Source organism: Anser brachyrhynchus (assembly GCF_964034855.1).
Source record: "Anser brachyrhynchus genome assembly, chromosome: 3".
NCBI lineage: Eukaryota > Metazoa > Chordata > Aves > Anseriformes > Anatidae > Anser > Anser brachyrhynchus.
Genome location: NC_137696.1, coordinates 77,385,599 through 77,404,912, shown reverse-complemented (window position 1 = coordinate 77,404,912; position 19,314 = coordinate 77,385,599). Strand labels below are relative to the sequence as shown.

The window sequence follows — 19,314 nt, the reverse complement described above, 5'->3', positions numbered from 1 at the left end:
GGAGGAGCTTTGATAAGTCAGCTTGGCACAGAGGATTTGCTTGCACTAGGAACCGCTGTTAGAATCAGAATCCTGGTCTATGAGCATGATCATAAATGTTGCATAATCATAAATGTTGCACTGCAAGTTGGAAACTGGAGAGGAAAATGTTCATGTGTACATCAGAATTGCACTCCAACAGCTGATTACACCTTTTCTTACATCTTTACAGATGCTTACACCTTTTGAGGGTCTACTTTAAACCTGAGAAGCATGAGGTAGCTTCTACATTTTCCTGGGTTTAGTGTACTCTTCTGTATTGTGCCTCTGTACAGACAGTTCAGAATTTTAAATTCATTTTCTCAGTCATAGAACCAAGCAAGCTTGCATGGTGTTACATGTGTTGTGTTGTCCCGTCCCCCCCCCCCCCCCCCCCCCCCGATGGATTAAGCCCTGAATGTAAGACCAGACAGGTAAGTAATGCCAACATGTAAAACTACCTTTTAAATACATTACTTTGGGGCAGGTTTTTTGGCACTTTGTGGGGCTTAATTGTACTTCAGTGTGAAGAATGTCTTCTGGTGTGAACTGAAATTGTACCTCTACGCCACAATGTCTTTTTTTTTCCGGGGGGGGGGGGGGGGGGGGGGGCATAGTTCCTTGTGGACACCTGAAGGATTTGCAAAATAATACAGTTTAGGTGAGGAGGAACATTTCCTTCAATTTTTGTCGTTGTTGTTTTTCTCTTCTGTACGGTCTTAAACGGAAGGTCACATTTTCTGGCCTTTGGTAGATTGTAAGCATGCTGGAACACTTCACATTACGTAGACCTTATTTGTCTGAAATGATAATTTCATACCTACAGTCTGCTGCAGGCTCAAAAGCAGCCTATGCCTCAGGTACTGTTTTACGCCTTTGCTTTTGTTACTACATCCTTGTACGCCTTCAAAAGGGAAATGAATTTATCCTGTACAGAAGAGAAACCACCTAGAAGAAACTTCAGTTGTTAGGGCCTGAATTTTCACTGAAACCAAAGGCAGGTATCTTACTGACTTGGAGAAAGGGGCTTTAATCTATCCTGGTTTGTTTACTAATGAAGGAGTATGAAAGAGACATGTCCTTGCCTCTGAAGAGGAGGTGAAGGAACAGCTAGTGCAAGGAACACAAAAATCAGTTGCACCAGACTAATAGGTGGTTGTATCTGAGCTTGGAGACTGCAACACACAATCACCTAGGTTGGAAGAGACCTCCAAGATCACCTAGTCCAACCTCTGACCTAACACTAACAAGTCCTCCACTAAGCCATATCCCAAAGCTCTACATCTAAATGTCTCTTAAAGACCTCCAGGGATGGTGACTCAACCACTTCCCTGGGCAGCCTATTCCAATGCCTAACAACCCTTTTGGTGAAGTTCTTCCTAACATCCAACCTAAACCTCCCCTGGTGCAACTTTAGCCCATTCCCCCTCGTCCTGTCACCAGGCACGTGGGAGAATAGACCAACCCCCACCTCGCTACAGCCTCCTTTAAGGTAACTGTAGAGAGCGATAAGGTCTCCCCTGAGCCTCCTCTTCTCCAGGATGAGCAATCCCAGCTCCCTCAGCTGCTCCTCGTAAGGCTTGTTCTCCAGATCCCTCACCAGCCTCGTTGCCCTTCTCTGGACTTGCTGGAGCCCCTCGATATCCTTCTTGTAGGGAGGGGCCCAAAACTGAACACAGTACTCAAGGTGCAGCCTCACCAGAGCTGAGTACAGGGGGACAATCACTTCCCTAGTCCTGCTGGCCATGCTGTTTCTTATACAAGCCAGGATGTTGTTGGCCTTCTTGGCCACCTGAGCACACTGCTGGCTCATCTTCAGCCAACTCTCCACCAATACTCCCAGGTCCTTCTCTGCCAGGCAGCTTTCTAACCCCTCAGATGACTTTTCCAACCATCTTCAAACTTCCAGATCTAGAGGAACACTTTGGCTGCAGCCTAAAAGCCACGTGTACATAAGCTGCCCCAAGCCAGCCAATCTTCTTCCCATGACCTGCCAGAAAACAGCAATGTAGGCATGTAACCAAATTAAAGCCAAAACTCTCAGCCCAGTCCTTGACCTGAATAGTGAGTGAGGATCCGGATCCTGGCATTTATACGTGATAGTTTATATGCAGCCGAAATAAATACACCCAGGGTGCCCTGAGCTGGAGGACCATGACGGTGGGAATGACAAACTCCCAACCGACCCTGAACATGTGCAGGAATTGCTGCTCCACCTGGATCCATACAAGTCCATGGGTCCAGATGGGATCCATCCCAAGGTGCTTAAAGAGCTGGCTGACGTCATCGCGGGACCTCTCTCAATTATTTTTAAACGATCTTGGGAATCTGGAGAGGTCCCAGTAGACTGGAAGCTGGCAAATGTTGTGCCAATTTTCAAGAAGGGCAAGAAAGAAGAACCTAGCAATTACAGGCCTATCAGTCTCACATCAGTGCCTGGTAAAATTATGGAGAAGATGATCCTTCAAGTTGTTGAAGCGCACCTGGGGGACAATGCGGTCACTGGTCCCAGCCAACATGGGTTCATGGGGGGTAGGTCGTGCCTAACAAATTTGATTTCCTTTTATGACAAGATCACCCATCTAGTTGATCCAGGGAAACCAGCTGATGTGATCTTTTTGGACTTCAGCAAAGCTTTTGACATGGTTTCCCATAGGATCCTACTGGACAAAATGTCCAGCATACAGCTAAAAAAAACCATCATCCGATGGGTGACCAATTGGCTGATGGGCAGGGCTCAAAGGGTTGTGGTAAATGGGGCCACATCTGGCTGGCGGATGGTCACTAGTGGGGTCCCTCAAGGCTCCATTTTAGGGCCAGTCCTCTTCAATGTTTTTATAAACAATTTGGATGTAGGACTAGAAGGTGTTTTGAGCAAATTTGCTGATGACACCAAACTTGGAGGAGTTGTAGACTCGGCTGAGGGTGGAAAGGCCTTGCAGAGAGATCTGGACAGGTTGGAGAGCTGGGTGATCACCAACCACATGAAGTTTAACAAAGGCAAGTGCCGGGTCCTGCACCTGGGATGGGGCAACCCTGGCTATACGTAGAGACTGGGCGACGAGACGCTGGAGAGCAGCCCCGCAGAGAGGGATCTAGGGGTTGTGGTTGACAGCAAGCTGAATATGAGCCAGCAGTGTGCCCTGGCAGCCAGGAGGGCCAACCGCATCCTGGGGTGCATCAAGCACGGCATTGCTAGTTGGTCGAGGGAAGTGATTGTCCCGCTCTGCTCTGCGCTGGTGCGGCCTCACCTTGAGTACTGTGTGCAGTTCTGGGCACCACAGTACAAAAAGGACATTAAACTGTTGGAGAGTGTCTGGAGGAGGGCGACGAAGATGGTGAAGGGTCTAGAGGGGAAGACATATGAGGAGCGGCTGAGGTCACTTGGCCTGTTCAGCCTGGAGAGGAGGAGGCTGAGGGGAGATCTCATCGCAGTCTACAACTTCCTCGTGAGGGGGAGTGGAGGGGCAGGCGCTGACCTATTCTCTGTTATCACCAGTGATAGGACCCGCGGGAACGGTGTTAAGCTGAGGCAGGGGAGGTTTAGGCTGGACATCAGGAAGAGGTTCTTCACCGAGAGGGTGGTCGCACACTGCAACAGGCTCCCCAGTGAAGTAGTCACTGTACCAAGCCTGTCTGAATTTAAGAAGCGTTTGGACTGTGCACTTAGTCACATGGTCTAAACTTTTGGGTAGGCCTGTGCGGTGCCAGGAGTTGGACTTGATGATCCTTATGGGTCCCTTCCAACTCGGGATATTCTATGATTCTATGATTCTACTATATAGATAGCCACACGTAACCTGAGTACCTGAAGAATGAGTCTGATAAGGTAAGGACACAGCACCTTTGGTTTGCAGGCAGGCGGCATACAAGCAGTAAGTGCAATGTGTCCTGGACACATCCATTTTATCACATATTCACAGATATTCTGCTCAATTCATGCACAGAAGGTCTGGCAGGACTGCGTATGTGCTGTGCTGCACATGGACTGATACTTATCTTAGATTTCCTGGATAAAAATGAGGAAGTCCAAGTTCTACAGAACCATATATTGAAAATATATACTCACTCATTTGTTTTCAGTGTTGATAAAAATCATCTACAGCAATCTGGTTTTGTTCCAATGATACTGCATTTTATTTGTTTGAAGCAAGTGTGTTCTGTAAATGATGAAAATGCTCACTCACTGCTTTGCAAAAGCCTTGCTTCTGCTCTGTGAAAGTTCTGGTTTTGACTTCTTGGACTTTTGCCCAATACTGACATTTCATTACTCTTAATATACACTCCCCTGTCCCTCCCACCAGCAGCTGGTAGATACAATTTCACAGGAGAAGGAGTTAGGAAGAAAGGCAAGGAATGCTGATTTAGAAACTCTGACAAAGTAAACCCTATCACTATGTTAATGTACCAGCCCCATTGCAGTGAATTCCCTTCCCGAATTAGCTACCTGCATTCAGGGAGCTTCATAAGCGGTTCCTTATCTCAGCAGTTTTGACTCTATCCATGTCTCCCTTCCCAAGAATCTCTCCTGTTTTAGCCTCTTCTTGGTGTCCTTTGCTGCAGGCTTATGTGACTGATGAGCTCAGTGTGCTGTATGTAATGAATGCACAACCATAACGAGGAGTACACAACAAGATGGTCATAAAAGGAACACCTTGAGGGACAAATTGAAGGCTGTGTCTTGTGGGAATACAAACAGACTTTTGTTTTTCTTCCCCTGGCACTGGTTCTTATCTCTGCTTTTAGGCTTTCTGTTGGACTGTGGCCTCCACAACTTTCGCAGTTTCCCTCTGTATCTATTTATTCTCATAAAAAACGCTGTTTCTCCAAGTAACCCTTCCTGCTCTGGCTATGGAAATTTGTGTCTCAAACTGTATAGCAGCACCAAAGTCATGTAGAGTCCAACCCACCTATTCAGGCCAAATGGTGAACTAGAAGAAAATCAGACATTTTGATAACACGCCAGGGATTTCCAGTCACTGGCAGAGGCAGCACAATTAACAGGAAATCAACAAAAGCAGTCACTGATGAAGGAACAATCACACAGTGGATATAGTGGGCTCATAGGATGGCTCACAGTGCTTGGTTGGTATAAGAAGCCCTTGCATGCCTTGTGTCAGCAGAAACATCCTGACCACAGGGTATTTCACTGGGGAAGCTAGCATAACTTCACCAGGAAAGCTCAGCTTTTCATTACAGGACTGAACTTGAGGGCATCAAGTGCTGCCCACAGGATAAGGTGCAGAGTTTGCAGGATGCTGGCAGAGGGACCAAATCACACTAAGCAATGCAAGCTAGAGAGTGTTCACTGCAATTTCCAAACTCATAAATTCAGCCAAATCTGAATAGGATTTCAAGGGATTAAATATATATATATATCCATCACAATAACAGAATATTTAAGGTTAGAAGGGACCTCGGGAGATCATCTACTCCAACACCCCTTCTCCAAAAAGACAACTAGAGCAGGTTGTTCAGAGGATTTTCCAGTCAGGTTTTGAATATCTCCAGGACAGAGACTCCACAAGCTGTCTGAGTAACTTGTTCCAGTGTTTGACCACCTTCACCATAAAAATTTGTTCTTATGTTTAAATTGTGTCCACCAGGACCCGTAGCTCTTTTTCTGCCAAGTTGCTTTCCAGCCAGTTGGCCACCTGCACGTACTGGTGCGCGGAGTTGGTCCTCCCCACGTGTGGGACTTTACATTTCCCTTTGTTGAACTTCTTGAGACATATTTCAGCACATTACTCTAGCCTGTCTGGGCCCCTCTGAACTGCAGCACAACCATCGGGTGTATCAGCTATTCCTCACAGTTTTGTAACATTGGCAAACTGCTGAGGGTGCACACTGCTGCAGACTGGCCACCAGCTGAATTTCACACTGCTGATCACAACCTTTTAGCTCAGCATTTCAGCCAATTTTCAGTTCAGCTCACTATCCCCTTAACTAGCCTGTACTTCCTCAGTTTGTCTAGGAGGATGTAATGGGAGGCAGCTGAAAGCTGTACTTAACATACACTGCTCTCCCCTCATCCACCAAGCCAGTTGTCTCATCGTACAACCAGTGGTCTTTGCCCCTGACAAATTTCCCCTACTGCACAGACCTTCATAAAACTGTTTGATTTAAACTTATTAAGCTACCTAACACAGGTGTTGTTTCTAACCTGCCTTTGTAATGAGCTACAAGTGGTAGGAAACAGATCTTATTTAACAGCACATACCAGATAGTCTATGCAAAGCTGAACACAATAGGAAGATTTTTTGTTCAGATCAGAGGTGGGTCTCTTTTGTTTTGAAAAAAAAGAGGAAAGAAATACGGGGGAGAGGGATTGCATTGCTGCTTGTGTTGCTGAAATTGCACTGGAGGCTGCTCTTACAGGTTGGCAACAAGAAGTAGCAAGTATGATCAATGAACATTTGGTATGCAAAGTGCCTAACACTTAAATAATTGCATTGAAATATAGGCCGTGTATGCTTGGATATCTAGGTAAGTTTTATTTCTGGATATATTTAAGTTAGCCAAACTGAAAATGAGACTGGATACCAACACAAAATCCCTTTCGTGATTTTCAGACCTAAAAAATAAAGTAATTTCAATGAATGTGACATAATTGAATACTTTTGTATTTTTCAATTAGTTAGACAGAACCACTCAAAACACATTGTTTTTACCTCAGCAATCTCTTTAGCAAATACCAACTTGCCTAGACCTAGTCGGTTTATATGTTTTGACGATACTTCCATCCTAAAGCTGTGTTATTGCAAACAAGGAGATTTAATTAAGTATCTGCATGTAAAAGAGGTGCTGAGAGAGGTCGTTCAATAAAAAGCACGAGAAAAGGGATTTAAGTGGGAAAGTTGCAACAGTTGAGACATGGCAGAAAAACATCACAAAAGAAATATTTGCTATAATTGCCAAAGCTCAAAAAATGAATACAAAATTAACTCTTCAATTGTTGACCTAGAAAATAGAGAGAGGAGAAATAATGTGCATATGAAAAGGATTAAAGAAGAAGCCAAGAAGGAAGGCTTAGAGGGTTTAACTGGGTGGATTTAAAAATTGTTCAAAGAATGATGAGATGATAATAGTAAAAAAGATCCAAACTGGCTTTACCAGGAAACAGATCTACAGATTTTTCTGTGAAACTTCATTTGTATTATCTCAACAAAAGAAATGTTCAGAATAAAATAACAGAGAATGAGCTAACTGTGAATGATCTGGAAGTAGCACGCACACAAAAATGCACAAATGCACATACTCATTCTTTGGGTGGTTAAGGAAGAATACAAAATGAAAAGCAAGTAGAATACTAACAAGGTTTTCATTACTTCTGAGGTATCAAACTTGGCTGTAGAAGAGGACTAGATGTTTAATAATTAGAGATAAGGCAGAAACTGGGAGACATGATGGCATATGTAATGTAAACCTGGTAGGGTTACACATGGTGATCCCTTTACTGCTATCATATGACTGTCAGAATTATAACAGAAACTGGGAGAGGATTTTTTTTTTTCTGGAATAAAGGGGCATAGCAGGCTTACAGCAATGTTCATAAAGATTAATTAAATTAATGATGTTTAGAATGATATTCAATTTTCTAACAAACATGAGAAAGTAAAAGTTATTCTGTCAGTAAGCAATTAGCAAAAGGAAATTTAAGTCAGTAAAATATGTGTATATACATGTATTATATATCACATATATATGTATGTATATATAATATATATATATGACTTAAACTTTATATAACAAATTTATTTGGAGAGAGATGCTTTCAGATATATCTGAAGTTTATTTGATAGGAACCAAGGAAGAACCTTGATCAGATGGAACTATACTTTAGTTTTCTCTATTGTTCACAGATAATAACCACCCTTGTATAGCAGTTTTTAGATAAATTTCAAATGCATTCAGATAGAGATAGAGAACAAAGACTGTTCTTGTCAGTCATGAACAACCCACTTGCCGCAACAGGCCTGTCTTTGTTGTTGTTACATGTCTGGAGATTTTCTGATAGGGGCTCTGATCACATTACCCATCCCACTAGCGGAGGGCACATGAGGGAGCTGTTCAACGAGTGCCCGTTGCAGCTGGTAAATGGGGTCTGGCCTGGAAGCAGTTTGAGGGACACACTTTGAGCGAACCCCTCATGCCACCCAACTGTGTGTATGTGCACGTCCAGCTCTTCAGCCTGTGGAGTCCCGCAGGAGGCCGGAGAGCTTTGCTGTACACACACAGGCATACATATAGCAAAGATCTGCTCCGAAAGAATGATATGAAACTGGTTGTTTCCCGGCCTCCCCGAGAAAAAGATGTGGAGATGTGATAATGCTTCAGCCTGACAGGAAGCTGATGAAGATGAGCCCCTCCAGCCGCGTGTGCGTGACCGGCGGATTTGTGGCTGCAGCTACACAGTGCTTTATCCCCCTGGTGTGACCAACATGTGTAACCATTGTCTTTCACTGTAGGAGTTTTAACATCAGTGATTTAAACCAGTATTCCTGAGCTTGGAGAGAAGGCAGGGGAACAGGACACACCCAACGCTCCCACTTTACCAAAACAAGTAACTCTTGTCAACCCTTTGCTTGCACTAAGCCCTAAGCATGAGCCACGACAGGCTGAGCTAAGCGCCTGCCGCCTGAAACCCACCACCCTCGGGCGGATAACACAGCAGAACCCCTCTCCGGGGACACGGGCAACATACACCCACTGCCACACCGACCCCGCAGGGCCGCCGCCATTTCAGCCCGCCCCCCCGCTCCCCTCAGCCCTCCCGTTATGCCCTGCGCATGCGCAGGCGCCTGCACCCCTCCCTCTCCGCCATGCCCCGCAGGTGCCGCGGCTCCGCGCGCGGTTGCCATGGGGACCGGCGGCGTCCGGGGCCGGAGGCTGTGGTGAGCGGAGGGCGGGGGGGCGCGACTCCATTTCTCCCAGTTTTATTCCCTTTTTTATCCCTTAAAGTCCCTCCCGGCTTCACAGTCTCACCCGGCTGAGAGCGTGGCGGCTGCGGTTGATGAGCTGCCGGGTGGTTTGGGAGGTATTGTTTAAAATTATGCATAATTATTATTATTATTACTTCGCTCCTCCTGTTAAGGCTGCGTTGGGGTGCTGTTTGGTGTGGAGGTTTACTCGGGCAGGCAGCCTCTGGATCCGGGTGTCGGCCAGCTGAGGGCACACAGCGTGAGCCTGGGTTCCTCCTACCAGAGGTAGGCTTTGCGAGCTGCGTGGCAAAACCGGCGGCATCGCCAGGTTTTCGTCAGAGGTGGGCTTTTGAGCAATTTTGGGTCTCTTCTTCCAGATTTGATTAATATCCACTGAAGGTTATCCCTTCGCTGCTTCCATAAGCCTGAAGCTGGGGCTGCTGCGAGATGCAACGCTGTGCCGAGCGATTGCTGAGGTAGCTCGGTGAGTAAGTACGGTAGCGATTAAATGGTGCTGCTGTTGAGATCTGAGACGGGACAGCGGTCAGCGTGGTGCTGCAGCTGATGTAATCAGCCACGCTTTGCTCATGTGCTCCTTAACCTGGGGTGAGTGCTGCCAGGGTGCAGTTATCCAGCTTCTGGAGACAGCTGGGACTGAGCTGGGGTTCTCTGATTCTCTACTGATACCTACTGTACAGTAAAGGCAGGACCTCTGGGAGAGGTGGCAAGAAAAGGCAAGAGACCGAGATTAGTTTTCTAGAGTGTAATACTCTTCTGCCTTCCAGTAGAGAGACAGGGAGGAGCTTGTCATCTGTCATTTAGTTAGAAAAGGGTATAAGTACAGTTTGTGAAAAAGAGTTTATATAGATAATCTTACAATTACAAAAACAGTCAGAAATACAGTCTTGTAAAAAAAACAACAACAAAGAAGTGAAAAACAAGGGTAAAAGCAGCTGGTGCACTAGGCAGCTGGTGCAGTCATTCTCATTCCTTCATTCTATACTTCTTTCTACTACTTGCATTCATTTGTTGCACCTTATTTCGGATTGTTCTCTGGTGTTGCAATAGAATGATTTGGATACCTTATGCTCATCAAAGACAAGAAAGCTTCAGGTGACTGGGAGGGTTTTTCCTTAAAACTGGATCTGGGTAGTCGTTTTTTTGGAAGAGAATGGACGTAACATAGCTGGTGAGACTTGCTCAGGGCTTCTGGGGTGTGGGACACTGGAGAATTAGGTGAAACTTCCTTCTTGAGTGCTGCTGCAGCAGAGCAATTGCTTGATGCTTAAATGTTTCAGCCTTAGGCATTATAAAATAGAGGGTACAAATCTTTCTCTGTCTGCCTCTTGAGAAAGAAACAGTGGTCGTACTGTGTGTGGTGGCATGCTGTGATGGCACAGCAGCCAGGCTCATTCAGGTAAAGAATTACCATGGTTCCTAATTGCTTGCAAAAACGAGAAAGCTTTCTTACCCTATCATGTGCATACTTCTGATATTTTACGATACTGCTTGCCTGTTTCTCTGTGCTCTACTACATTTTCTGGCTAATGGGATATCAATTAGTAATATATTTGTATCCTATCACTACTGCAGTTTGGAATGCGCACAACAGTACGGTATGGCACAATTAGGAAGTGTTACTGCTCTGGTGGGGTCAGTGATGAGTCTTAAGCTGTGCTGGCTGCTGCCCTGCAGCCCCTGTTCCCTGCTCGGTGACTGACAGCAGAGACCATGCTGGCAGCAGCAGCAGGGGAAGGCGATGCGCCACAGTAGCGATGCACACCTGAGCTCAGTCAAGCATTCAGAATAGGCCATAGGTTCCATTTGCAGCATTAATTATTAAAACTTTATCCTTAATGGATTGGAAGGGTGATTAAGACAGCAGCCAAATGGTAGGACTTGCTAATTAAGCTGATGGTAGAAAAGCTCCGTTACCAGAGAAAATGAAAGAGGTAAGAGGTGAAGACAAATGAAAAGTTATTATAATGGAAGTTTGGTCTTAACTGCAACTGGCAAATGAAAGTACTTCTAGGACAGACAATCTGCAGTTGACAGCAGAATTAACAAAGAACTTAGGCCAGTTGTATCAGAGATGGTGCCAATCCACTGAAACACTTCATATCTCTCAGGTAGCTCCTTAGTTTAATTATGGAGAGCATATGCATAAATCCCATAAAATAGACATTCCGATGTCAGAGCACAGAGATTTCAAGAAATAAAGAAAATGGTGTCCTTTAGATATTAAACGCGAGGTATTAATATTTATATTAAAATTAGTCAAGCTGTCTGGAAATACGTGGACCAGAAAAGAAAAAATGTAAATTACTTTGCATCTCTGATTTGCACAATCGTGTGGATTATGTTTTAGTATCATTTCTGTGTGTTGATGGTAAGAACCATATTGAATGTATGGCCTACACAGAAGACCTTCAACTTATAGGTCAAAATCTTGACTCTGGGTAGCGGGGAGAATGGGGAATGGTAACCTACCTTCCGTGTTCATTGAGAAATGGCTGTATAATTGCACCAAACAGACTGCTGCAGTGGAATTGCTTACGGAACTCTCTTGAATCATTATAGAGGGAAGAGTGGGGGTCATAGCCAAATTCAGTTACAGTGAGGAAAAACAATGTATCAGTGGTAACAGGAAAAATTAAAAACACTGACAGGTTTAGGCTGCTGATTTGCTCCTGTGTTTTGCATTTCTGCATTGATGCACTCTCCTTAACATCCAGTTTTACCTTGTGTAGTTCAGCTGAAAGGGGTGGATCGTGTGTTAATTAAAGAGACTGTGCCAGCATGTACAGGCTCTGAAAGAAAGAACAAAAACTTGAAACTGCAGAATACAAAGAAGTGGACTAAGAAACTAGAGAAATAGGACTTTTGCTCCATAGTTTAGAAATAACCAAGATGGCAGCATCTGATCTACTGTCAGTTCATTGTCATAAACTGTGTGAGAGGATAGAAGTTACCAAATACCAGTCTGAGTCAAAGGTGTTACAGAAACTTATTTTTATGTTTGCGTAAGTTTGAAAAACAAATGGAATCTTCGATGGTTTAAGGCTTTTGATGAGTTAGCTGCAAGATGACAAGGATGATATCTACAGAGAACTGCACCAGGATAGTGATTGATTTTGGGGGGGCTTGAGAGACTGATGAAGCAAGTCTTCCACTGCTCACTGTGTTTGCTAGACGATGCAGCAGGACAGAACAATGATTGGAAGTTTGGGCTGATTTATCTTACATTAGTGCTATCTGTGTTTGCATGTGCTTAGGGGAGGGTTGGGGAGGAATTTCTCTCAGAAAAAGAAAAAATGTATTGCCTTGGCTTATCTTACTGATAACAATACCTCTTTCTGTTATTAGGAAGCTGCCCTTGGTAAAGTCAATAACTTATATTGGTTATTTCCAATGAGCTCAGGAAATAAAGTATCTCTTTGCAGCATATTATCGAATTCCTGTTTTGATTACTACAAGTATTCAGGTGTTAAGAAACAAATTTTCTTTAGTGTTGGAGAGTACCATGTTTGGCCAAGAAAGCACAGTGGTACTGAGCATGCTGGTTTTTTAGCTCCCACTAAAAAAAAAAAAATAAAGGTCCTCCACCTCAGATGCTTTCAGATGTATTTTCCCATAGAACTGAGAAATAGGGAGGGAAACAGTATCGGTAAGTCCTTATTTTCTACCACTTCATTGCTCCCTCAGATCTTTTTTTTTTTTTTTTTTGGTATATCTTTTTTAGTGCATCAAGGTAGAAAAAATATTAATGCATTAATAATTTGTAACTTTAAACTAGCATTACATTCTGTGTCTTCTTTGTATGTTTTACAGTGTTCTTCCTGTACGCTGCTTTGCAGAGGAATGCAAACTTCAAAGAATAAAAATACAGAAAAGCCAGAACCTTTCTACAGGCTTTCAGTGCCGAAGCAGAAGACCAGTTCTGAGATTATAAATGAAGCCAGAAATGTTCTACGAACACTAAGAACTCAGAGGCCATTTACACCTACAGAGAATCAAAGGAAACTTTTTGGATCTGGATCCTCACTAGCTCCTCAAAATAGACCTCCTTCGGTTTTTAGGTACAATGACTTTAAGATTTTTCAAATATTCTTTAGCAGCAAGAGATCTCATTCTCAAATTATGTTTCTGGTGTTTTTTTCCTGTCTGTATTCCTAATCACATCCTTTACCTTATTCTAATAATGTCTACTGTTGTTGTAAATCTACATGTCCCAGAAGTTCCTGTGGATTAGAGCTAGAAGAGGCAGTTGTTACACTAGTTTCATATGCAAAGAAGAGTATAAGAAAATGGTTTCTAACAATACTTTTTGTTAAGACAATATTTTAAAAATTGAAATAGTTTTCAGCTTTTCCTTAGAAACTGTGAAAGCATGCTTATTTCCACATAAACTGTTTGTATGCCAGATCTTTTTTAAGAGCTTTTTGACATCTTTTTAAATATAAAATTGTAGCTCTTGAAATTTAAATTCTGTTTAAAACTGAGCATTTTTATAGTACTTATTTCTTACATATCTGTATGTGGTTTTGTTACCTAGCATAATTCAGAGTTCAATAGCTTTGATTGTGATTTTTGATATTCTTCCCTCCCTTTTTTTTTTTTTTAACATCCATCTCCCCAGTCCTTTTTTAGAATTGTCATACCTGGGGAGCTGTAACGACTGTAGGGAGGAGGTGTCAGCTGTATTTGTAATGTTAAGTGTGAGGCCTGCCAGAAAGGATGCTAAACCATGTTTGAATGGTGATACGAGTAAGTCAGTGGCCATGCTGTTTTCAAGCACTCTACACATCTTATATTCCACACTGTGTAGTGTTGTGTTCTTACAGAAGGCAGGAACCTGAGAGTGACTTGGCTGTTTATTGGTGACCAGGTAATAAGATAGCTCAGGTTGACATCTGTGCTTGTTCTATCTGTGCTACAGCAAGGATTACACTCATGCCTTTACAAATCTGATTTTTCTGCCCTGCAGTGTTTTGCAGTATGTGTCAGACAGCTTTGGTGCTAACCACAGTTGGGTTTGTACATGAATTTAGGCTTATATTAGAGAATTGTTGTAGATGTATATGAAATATACTGTATCATAGCACATGTACAGGCAGTCTTGTAATTCTTCTCCCCTGATGCTGCTGAATAGCCAGATATTAAAGTTAAATAGCATTCATCAAAGAAGAGTGGTGGTGTAAAAGTGCTCTGTTACCCTTCCTTTCTTTATCCTTTTCTATATAGTCATTGATGAAGGAAGGAAGCGTGCTATTTAAAATAAATAAAACAATACACAAATGTAATCACTGCTTTATTCATTTTATGTTTCTTTATCCTAGTATTCATGCTTCCAGTTTTGATTTGGCGGAATCAAGACCAGTTTCTGGTGTTCGTCTTAGCCCACTGGATTATGTGAGTACTTTGGACGTGACTCTATGCAATGTTGACATGGAAAATATATAAATTTATATAGTGCAACACAGTGGTAGGAAAGGATATTGTTGAAATAGGTTGGGGAGAAAAAGAAGCTTGTCATGATGTTAGTCCGAGACTTATAAAGTCAGCTATGTGTTTTTTTTTTTCTCCAAAAATAAAGCTTAAAATAATTTATACTGTTTAAATATTGCTGTACTGCATTATAATTATAAGTGACATTAACAAGAGTTAGAAGACGGAAACTTGAGTCAGCTTTCTCGTTTAAGATGACTAAAATACCAAAAGGTCACAAGCATCAACGTGAGCCAACAATGTGCCCTTGCTGCAAAAAAGGTTAATGGCGTTCTGGGCTGCTTTAGGGGGAGCGTTGCTAGCAGGCTGAGAGAGGTGATCCTTCCCCTCTAGTGAGCACTAGTGGGGTTGCATTTGGAACGCAGGGCCAGTTCTGGGATCCCTAGCACAATAATGATACAGAGCAACTGGAGAGTTGGTGGTCCATTAAGGGCCACGGAGATGGTGAAGGGTTTGGAACACCTCTCCTGTGAGGAAAGGCTGAGAGAGCTGAGACAGTTCAGCGTAGAGGAGGCTCAGGGGGATCTCGTCAATGTAAATAAATAGCTGAAGGGAGGGTGCGATGAAGATGGTGCCAGGCTCTTTTCAGTGGTGACCAGAGGCAGTGGGCACAAAGTGGAACACAGGAGGCTCCCTCTGAACACCAGGCAGCCCTTCTGTGCTGTGTGGGTGACGGAGCACAGGCACAGGTTGCCTAGAGAGCCTCCGCTCTTGGGGATTCTCAAAAGCCACCTGGACATGGTCCTGGGCAAGCAGCTCTGGGTGTCCCTGTTTGAGCAGGGGGTTGAAGCAGATGGCCTCCAGAGGTCCCTGCCCACCTCAGCCCTCCTGTGATCAACAATTTGAAAGTAATTTAATTAATGGTGTTTTTTATCTGACTTACACACATATAAAGTGTAATTGATTGTCATTTATTTAAAAATTGGATAGAGGTACTTGTAAGAACCCCCTTTTCTCCCTCTGTGAAAATTTTGGATTATTTTCATTTTATAAGTGTATTTGCTCTGTACATTTTTATATTTAATCTTTAAATATAAGATTGTCATGGTCATTGTTTAATATCAGAGAGAACAGAGTGTGCTAAAACAGTTAAGTGTGCTTGCTGTATATAGTATTCCTTCAGTACAGCAATCTAAATGTGGCATTCTTCGTGAAGTTAGGCAAGAAAAACTATTTTCAAGGAATGTCATACCTTATATGTATAGATTAAATATATCTATATTCAGATTTAAATGTTGGTGTTAATTTTTTTTGTTTAGCTTGTGTGTGAGTTGGGGGAGGGCACTCAATGCAGCTTCATTACTGTTAAGACCAATGCAAAAAACCTGCCTTTCTCACTTTACCAACAGAGACAAGTTAGTACACTGCAAATGTGGAGCTCAAATTAGTTGTGGGCAGTGGGTCTCAGCTCTTACTCATCTTCAGTTAATGCCAGGGAGGGCTCCAGAGGATCAAACTGAAGACTTTCAAATAAATTGTTTGTTATAAGAAAATTGGTTGAGAATCCAGATATTAGAGGGTGACATGTTTATGTAAGGCACAAAAAATTGTTTTGACGTTCAGAGTGTTGGTCACATCCTCTCAGATGTGAGATACTGACAAATAAAATGAGAACTTGCAAGTTTCTGGATCTGCATGATTTGTCACAGTGTGATAGGAAGTGGTATATATGATGTGAACAAGTTTGAAGTGTTTTGAAAATACTACTTTAGCGCTCAAAAACAAATTGTAAAGAACAGTTGTGCCTCTAGAATTGCTAGCAAAAGTCTTTGGGAGAACATTCTTGTAATAAATAAGTGCACTGCAGATGATGTTAAATAAGTATTTCCGAGGGAAATAAATAATTCCAAGTTTCAATTGCTTTGCTGAGCAAGTTAGGTTAGTTGGTTAATTTTTGGTTTTTGTACCCTTGAAGGTTTACTTTTAAATGGCTTTCTGTGGTGATATTGGTATAAGTGCTCTGGCTCATTCAGTGGAATGTTATCATTAGATTTTGGATATGTTCTCTTAATGAGCAAACCCAAATAACTCTTACCTGTTCTATTCTGAACTTCTCTCTTTATATAATCATTTGGGTTTTTTTTTAAATTGCTTAAATGAAAATGAAATTGTGCTTTTATTAAAATTTCTTCTTTATCTTTGTGACAGAAGCCAGTACTAGTCACTTGTGCAAATGATGAAGATCCTTCCATATCCCTTCCAAAGCCTGCTATGGATGCTGCGGAGGTTAGAAAAATCAGCAGTGCTCGGGCACACTTATTTAGAAGAACTTCTCAGGGAAATGTCTTTGCTGTTAAAATGGTTCCTCCTGATCAGAGTAAGTATCTCATTTCCTATATATTAAAACCCATCATGAAGTTATCATTAGTTACATTAATTATTGTGTTAAAGAGCTTTCAAGTCCTTTCAGAGTAAGTTTTAAAAACACTAAATGGCTTAAAAACCAATTTTGACAATGTGATTTCCAAAAAAAAATGATACTGGCTTTCACTTCTGAAAGTAAATTGGAAGCTTCTCAAGTGCCTTTGTTTCCTATAGGTTTTTGTAATGGTGTTTTTTTTTTTTTTTCTGAAAGCTTTCTTCAGTGAGTAAAATTAACAGCAAATGCTGAAATGTTTAAAGAGATAATGAGATGGCATCATCTAAGGAGATTCTCTGATGGATTCTTGAGCATAAAAGGAAGAGTAAATAGGACTGATATGTCTTGACAGGCCTCCAGCTATTTCATATTTGTTGTTAAGTTTCATTAGTGGAGACTTAATAAAGGTCACTAAATGTGGGATGTAAAAGTAATTTTCTTGCAGATGGGAAATGAAATTACTTGAGATCTTGGTTTCCTGCACACTCTCCCATTGTATAATGTGATGGAACTCTGTTTTTAATGACTCATTTGTAATGATGACAATTCTTGTCATTTTATATGATAAACTGAATATCTCATTTCTTACTTTATTGCAAAATAAGGCTAACACACACAAAAAAAATTACTTTGTTACTGTGTACATCTTGTAGAAGTATCCATTAGCCCTAATATGTTGACGTGACTAATTGGAGAAGTTGAGAACCTAACATAGTTATTGCCTCATGTTGCCTCTTCTCCTGATTCTGGTGTCCTGTAAGTGTTTACCTAGGTTTTTATTGCAGGTTCTTTTCGTAACAGGTACATACCAAGGTACAAGATTAACAGCTGCCTTTTTCTTGCCTTCTTAATATTCAGATTCTAAAAAATAATCACTTCTATCACAAGGTACAATCCACTTGTCTGTAAAAGGGCAATTAAAAGTTGAAAGATTAAGACATTAAAAACAAAACAAGAAAACTTAAAGGAATAATGTTCATAAAAAACCTTTGAATACTTTGCTCAAAATTGTCTTAAGCTTTCTCACTTTTTATATTGATACAAGCAAATTTTGATAATGTAACATGACAAACAAGTAGTTCATTTTGAGCTCCCTCCTGTGTATTTATTGTGTAAGAACAGTCCTGCGAAATATATTCTCTTTGGCTATTTCAGATGAAGAGAAGCTAGATTCTGAAGAACCTGCTAGGATGAGTAATCTTTGCAGAAGTAGTGATATCTGCTTAACAGAGCAAAGGGCATACGCACCATTTAATGATGAAAGTGGACAACTAATTTGTAATGAGCATAGCGGCAAATTGGAGAGGGAAGATGTCCTAAAAGGCACAGCAGGAAACTTTTTATTTCAGCTAAAAGGTGAAAGGTCAGTATTGCTCAAGTATGTCGATGTGCAACTTCCACACAATGTTCTTTCTAGTCATTCAATTATGTGAGTATCAAAATATTTAGAATTGATGGAATTTTAAGGTAGCGCTATTTGTGCATTAAGACAAAACTGTGTTCAGATTAGCTGGCAAAAGAATTTAATAGTTCTGTTCTAAGGAAGTTTCTACACTCAAAAGACTAATTTGTCCAAAAATTGTAGGTAGGGAGTTGCTTGATATGCTATAACTTTAATTTTTTTGATCATTAATATTTTCAAAACTTAGTCTTTCAATAGGTCCATATAGAATACTCAAATTTAAATTCAGTGTGATTTTTTTTTTTTTGTAGTTCAAGCCTGTTGTTTTAACATTCTACACATTCTTACATTAAGTCCATAGACGAGTAGAGCCATATTTTCAGTTCTGGTATTGGGGAAATATGTTCATACACAAAAATTGGCATAAACTCATTGGAAATGCAGGCAGATTTTTATGTGGGCTTTGAATTTTTTTAGTTCAGTTTTGTCAGTGATCAAAGAGCTGTAACAGATTAGTGAGATTTACATGCACGCAGCCTGATCTTAGTGAACGTAGATGGTATCCATTCTGTAATTCACTATTAAGTCTTTTCAGATCAGAATTAAAGAGAGGAAAAAAAACCAACCCTCTTGTAGAGGGAGGAATGTTCTATGAGACTGGTCAGTAGATGTATCAGTTGCGGCATTAGTAGTTGGACAAATAGCTGTTCTGTTTGAATAACATTGACAGATCTGACAATCTCTACAACAAAGAACGAATAACAATTTTCAAAACACATCCTGTAAACAGTTGGTCACTATTAAATACAAATGTTTGCCAGTAAATATCTTCTTTCTAATTTGTTGTTATGCTTAGGAAGAAATTATTTCCCTGGGTATTCTAATGCTTCTTTGTCACTAGGGAGTATTTTCTTAAAAAAAAAAAAAAAAAAAAAACCAAAAAAAAACACTTTAATTAATTAACTTGGTGATGGTACTGAATAGTTTAAATAATGTTGTTCATTGAAGCTGTTACAGGAACTGATACATAGCAGAGCTATTGTAATGCTCTTCTTTTTTCTTCTGAAAGCAACTTAAAAAAAAAAAAGATTTAGAAAGAATGGAGA

At 41.4% G+C, this 19,314-nt stretch overlaps 1 protein-coding gene across 13 annotated transcripts in view; it reads left to right on the top strand.

The window, feature by feature from the left end:
- Positions 1 to 8,795: 8,795 nt before the first annotated feature.
- The window catches only part of ARMC2 (armadillo repeat containing 2), a gene marked incomplete at its 5' end in the record, with an annotated part of 68,271 nt that continues 57,752 nt past the window's right edge, over positions 8,796 to 19,314 (top strand). For 9 of the 13 annotated variants that reach the window (XM_080586901.1, XM_080586900.1, XM_080586896.1 and 6 more), the window contains 6 exons: positions 8,797 to 8,912; positions 9,113 to 9,224; positions 12,771 to 13,018; positions 14,279 to 14,351; positions 16,596 to 16,764; positions 17,962 to 18,169. In XM_080586901.1, the coding sequence (XP_080443027.1) occupies positions 8,797 to 8,912; positions 9,113 to 9,224; positions 12,771 to 13,018; positions 14,279 to 14,351; positions 16,596 to 16,764; positions 17,962 to 18,169 (926 nt within the window). Of the gene's footprint in view, positions 8,913 to 9,112; positions 9,225 to 9,316; positions 9,424 to 12,770; positions 13,019 to 14,278; positions 14,352 to 16,595; positions 16,765 to 17,961; positions 18,170 to 19,314 lie in introns of all 13 variants that reach the window. The other 4 variants (XM_080586893.1, XM_080586892.1, XM_080586891.1 and 1 more) reach the window with 2 other exon arrangements.